The 5403-nt window shown below is 40.6% G+C and overlaps 1 protein-coding gene across 3 annotated transcripts in view; it reads right to left on the bottom strand.

Moving 5' to 3' along the window:
• Positions 1–5403, bottom strand: part of TPX2 (TPX2 microtubule nucleation factor) — a 66553-nt gene that overhangs the window by 46831 nt on the left and 14319 nt on the right. For all 3 annotated transcript variants that reach the window (XM_017514856.2, XM_017514846.2, XM_037733440.1), the window contains 2 exons: positions 4538–4710; positions 1730–1852 (listed from right to left, as the gene is read on the bottom strand). In XM_017514856.2, the coding sequence (XP_017370345.1) occupies positions 1730–1852; positions 4538–4640 (226 nt within the window). In that variant the 5' untranslated portion in view covers positions 4641–4710. The remainder of the gene's footprint in view (positions 1–1729; positions 1853–4537; positions 4711–5403) is intronic.

Below are 5403 nucleotides of genomic sequence, written 5' to 3' on the forward strand. Positions count from 1 at the left end.
AAGAGGCCAAGCGCGGTGGCTCATGCCTGTACTCCCAGCACTCTGGGAGGTTGAGGCGGGTAGATCACCTGAGGTCGGAAGTTCAAGACCAGCCTGACCAACATGGAGAAACTCCATCTCTACTAAAAATACAAAATTAGCCGGGTGTGGTGGTACATGCCTGTAATCCCAACTACTCAGGAGGCTGAGACAGGAGAATCACTCTAACCAGGGAGGCAGAAGTTGGTGGTGAGCCGAGCTTGTGCCACTGTACTCCAGCCTGGGCAACAAAACTCCATCACACCGAGAAAAAAAAAAAAAGACTTTGAGGGGTCTAAGTGGCATGCATATAAGTAGTATATACAGTCTCTGCCACATCATGGTCCCAGGAAACATCTCTTACTTTGGTGCTTGCTGCTCTATTTGATGATAGAAACCACTGGATACAAACAGTCTTAAACTGAATATAGTCCAGACAAACTAGGTAACATTGCATTCTCCTTCAATTCAAGAAGAGCACAAACACCATCACAGCAACAGAAAATTCCCCACACGGAATGAACTAATAAAATGTGCCTGAAGATATAGCACTCCAGGCCACCAGCATTCCAAGTATGTCACGTGAATCATGCCACATAGTTCTAACCCTTTGTGCAAGAAAGATAGATGCCAAAGTTCAGGGTCCTTGTCCGGATCCCAAATTTAATAGATGGCACCTATACTCATGAATTAATTATTTGAAATTCAGCCTAGTAGCTCAGACTCTGCAAACTAAATTAAGCTGAAAATACATCTACTTCTCTGACAAGGCCCTTCCAGTTAATGGTGTGATGGTGACCAGTTCCAGATTCACCCACAGAATATTTTTCAAATGTTCTAAACTGATAGGATGGTTGTACAACTCTGTGAATATACTTAAAAACACTGAAATGTTTATCTTAAGTGAATCATATGATGTGTGAATTAGATCTAAATAGAGCTGTTTTTTTTTTTTTTCAAAAGAATCATTTTCAAGAGGGATTTTATGACTGCTTAAAGAATGCTTATGTTCTGACCAAACAGATAATATTCTGCAGATTTGGTACCAATCAGTTTAAATGCCAATCATCTTTTAAAATCAGATACATAATTCAAAGAATTCTTGTAAAATGACAAGCAGTACACTCTTCTTTCTTGCTGTTTTATTTCCCAGCCAGACCCAGGTTAGGTTACATTAAATCTTGTCATAAAAGAAAACAGTTATGTATCTGGCAATAAAATTCTATGTTAGCCTCTGGGCACAGTAGCTCACACGTATAATTCCAGCACTTTGGGAAGCTGGGGTGGGAAGATCACTTGAAGCCAGGAGGTCAAGACCAGCTTGGCCAGCAAATATTGCATCTCTACTAAAATTTTTAAAAATTCAGCCAGGCATGATGGTGAGTACCTATAATTCCAGCTACTAAGGAGTCTGAGGCAGGAGAATCTCTTGAGCTCAGGAGTTTGAGGCTGCAGTGAGCTATGACCATGCCACGGCAGCCTGAGTGACAGAACCAGACCCCATCTTAAAAAAAATTCTATGTTAGTTTTAGTTCCAAGAGTTTAAGTGTAGCACATCATTAGTTTTACACTCATCATTAAATGAATTAGCCCATTTCACCAATAATAAACAAAGTGACAGAGCATTTAGGTAATTTTCCCAAATCCTCAGGCTTCTAAAACATTGTCCCACCATTCTGCCAAGGAGCTTTTTTCTGAGATGTTTTCTTACCTGGCTTCAAAGGTGTGACAATAGCTTGCTGAAGATTAGTCTTTCTCAAAGGAGTTTTGCCCTGAAAAAGCCCTCCAGTTCCATTCTTCCCCAGTAACTTATTCTCCAAATTGGCCTTCTCCTCTGTGAAAAGGGAAGATCATCATTGTCCAAACAACGAGCAAGGAAGCAAAACAAATCACTATCATGCACTTAAAATGCAAGCTAAAGCTCTCTACCAGTACACTTCCAACTCATTTGGCAAGTACAAGCAAAGTTCTAGCAATCAAAAGAAAAAGTACACATTACACATCAGAGATAGACTATAAAAACAATCACTAAAAAACTGCAACATTGAACAATGTATTATAAAAAGGAAAAGTACAAATTCTGCACTGTGAATAACTCCTTATCTTTGTTTGGTACACACTGAGGGTCATACAAGCATTAAATGGCTTTATCTACCCCCTAAATACATCATGTTCCTCTTGAAGAAAACTGTAACCATCAGGAACTGTAGGGCTTACAAGAGATACCTGTATAGTCTTACGGAGTTTCCTGCTCGCTGGGGTGGTGGGAGGAATAGGGGTGGGTGAGGGTAGAGCAGAGCTAGGTTCTTTCAAGAAATTTTATCGTAGATTCTACTGTGCCCAGAAGTCAGTACAAAGAGGGGAAGGGTCTGTTCCACCAACAGCCTACTGATAAGAGTTTCAGGAATGCAATGAGACACAGCAATAACCACCCTGTGCATATACACTCTGATTGCAACTGTGTAAAAAGATGTGACTATTTGGGAAAAAACTGGGAAGTAATATATTAAAACTGAGGTGGTTTTGTTAGCCAAAAGAATTCTGGCAAAAACAAAAAGAAAAATAAAGAAAAAAATTTTTAAACTAAGGTGGTTTTGGAAAAATAGTGGAGTCATTTTTTTTCTTCCGAATTGTGTTTAATCATATTCTTATGCTAATCTTTTCTTTTCTTTTTTATTTTAAAGAAAAGCTTAGGAAAAGAAATCTTCAGACAGCCCAGCCATTTCCTTAGGGTTCCAGTGAAGCAAGGGCATGGGAAGATCCCTGAAGGACAGCTGGCCCTTGTATTTACCCTTCCTCCTACACCACCTCCAATGGACTCTTCCTCTCAGGATCCCCAATGGATGCCAATAAAGTCCTTTTCCAAAAGAGCGGTACCTGCCATTCTTTGGCAGGTGTCATTTGGACAATGCATTATACGGATAAGTGCATACATTTGGACAAAGCATTATATGGGTAAGTACAGCTGCAATGGACTCATTTCTGTTCCCCACCAAATATTGATAGTGATTTCTCTTGATAAGGAGGATGGAGAAATGAGAAAGAATCAAAGGGGCCTCATCAGATAATATTCCAAAGTAATGTAAAAATATAACCACATTCTTTTTTTTTTTTGAGACGGAGTTTCGCTCTTGTTACCCAGGCTGGAGTGCAATGGCGCGATCTCGGCTCACCACAAGCTCCGTTTCCTGAATATAACCACATTCTTATGTATTGTTGGCCAAGCAATACTATCTCTTTCTGGGATTGAATTCTTAATAGCATAATCCTTCCATTTAAAAATGAATTGAGAGCCGGGCGAAATGGCTTACAGCTGTAATCCCAGCACTTTGGGAGGCTGAGGCGGGTGGATCTCCTGAGGTTGGGAGTTTGAGACCAGCCTGACCAACATGGAGAAAACCCTTCTCTACTAAAAATACAAAATTAGCCAGGCGTGGTAGCACATGCCTGTAATCCCAGCTACTCAGGAGGCTGAGGCAGGAGAATCACTTGAACTGGGAGGCGGAGGTTGCAGTGAGCCAAGATCACACAATTGCACTACAGCCTGGGCAACAAGAGTAAAACTATGTCTCAAAAAAAAAGAAAGAAAGAAAGAAAGAAAGAAAGATGAATTGGGGGCTGATTACAATAAGTCACTATTACAAATCACTATGTGTTTTGCTCACGCCTATAATCCCAGCACTTTGGGAGGCTGAAGCGGGCAGATCACCTGAGGTCAGGAGTTCGAGACCAGCCTGACCAATATAGTGAAACACCGTCTCTACTAAAAATACAAAAATTACCCAGACATGCTAGTGCCTGTAATCCCAGCTATTTGGGAGGCTGAGGCAGGAGAATTGCTTGAACCCAAGAGGCGAAGGTTGCAGTGAGTCGAGACTGCATCACTGCATGTCAGCCTAGACAACAGATCGAGACTCCATCTCAAAAAAAAAAAATGAATTGAGGGAGGTGTGGCAGGAGGGAAGTGAGAGTAGTTATAAAAGGGCAATACAAGAGATCCTCGTAATACCAGAGCTGTTCAGTATCTTGACTGTGGTGGTAGATACATAAACCAATACAGGTGATAAAACTGCAGAGAACTTAATACACATACATTTTTAAAAAGTGAATACAGGTAAAACTGGAGAAATCTGAGTAAAACTGGTGGACTGTATGAAGGTCAATATCCTAGCTGTGATATAATCTATGCCCAATGATAATAGAGAGTTTTTATGTGGCTGCCATCACTACAGACATATTTGAGCCTGGAGTTTTGCTGAACACTGGTTCATCTGAATTTTCCCATATGTCCCTAAAGCTTAAATCTGCCATTCTGAACTACAAAACATTAATTTGTACTGATGGTTCCATTCCCCAAATACTGGGCATTTCAATTATTCTCATAATATCACGGATGACAAAATGTCTTGGTATAGAAAGGAGCTGATATTTTAGTTATTTTCTTACAACCCCTTCTATTTTTGAAAGGTCCTCAGCAAGCCACTAATCCTTAAAATTGCCAGAGAAAGCAGGCACTTACCAAACCAAGAATCTACATTTTGAGTATCTCCATCATCCAAAGATGAAAAATTGATGAAGTCCGAGGGGGCATCATAGGAATAAGAGCGTCTAACTTGTGACATTGTCTCCCACTTAGTGCAGAAGAGCAGGTTTTTACCAGTATTCGTAGCACTTTTCTCAACAGGTCACCTTCTGAAGAAAGAAATGGTTGCACATAAATCTAAGTAAATTCCCCAGTAGTTACTTTGGTTTTACCATCACATTTGTAATTTTGCAAACCACCTAGAATTTGCTGAGAATAGTCTTACTTTGGGCTAGGCACAGTGGCTCACGCCTATAATCCCAGCACTTTGGGAGGCCAAGGAGGATGGATCACCTGAGGTTGGGAGTTCAAGACCAAACTGACCAACATAGAGAAACCCTGTCTCTTAAAAAAAAAAAAATAGCCTTACTTTGTCCAATCAGACTAAAAATTAGTTTTTCGGGTAACTTAAAGACGCTCCTTGAGGTAAATATGTTTGGAATTAGAAAGAGGTGGGCCAGACACAGTGGCTCAGGTCTGTAAACCCAGCACTTTGGGAGGTGGGAGGACCACATGAGTCCAGGAGTCCAAGTCTAGCCTGAAAAACATACAGAGACCCTGTCCCTAAAGAAATAAAAATTATCTGTAAGTATAATGGTTGACCCTGTCTCTAAAAGAATAAAAATAATCTGTAATTAGTTGACTTAGTCTCTAAAAAAATAAAAATTAGCTGGGTGCAGTGGCTCATGCCTGTAATCCAGCACTTTGGGAGGCCAAGGCGAGCAGATCAAGAGGTCAGGAGTTGAGACCGGCCTGCCCAATATGGTGAAACCCTGTCTCTACTAAAAATACAAAAATTAGCT

The sequence above is a fragment of the Cebus imitator genome, unplaced genomic scaffold, assembly GCF_001604975.1.
Source record: "Cebus imitator isolate Cc_AM_T3 unplaced genomic scaffold, Cebus_imitator-1.0 Scaffold18, whole genome shotgun sequence".
Taxonomy (NCBI): domain Eukaryota; kingdom Metazoa; phylum Chordata; class Mammalia; order Primates; family Cebidae; genus Cebus; species Cebus imitator.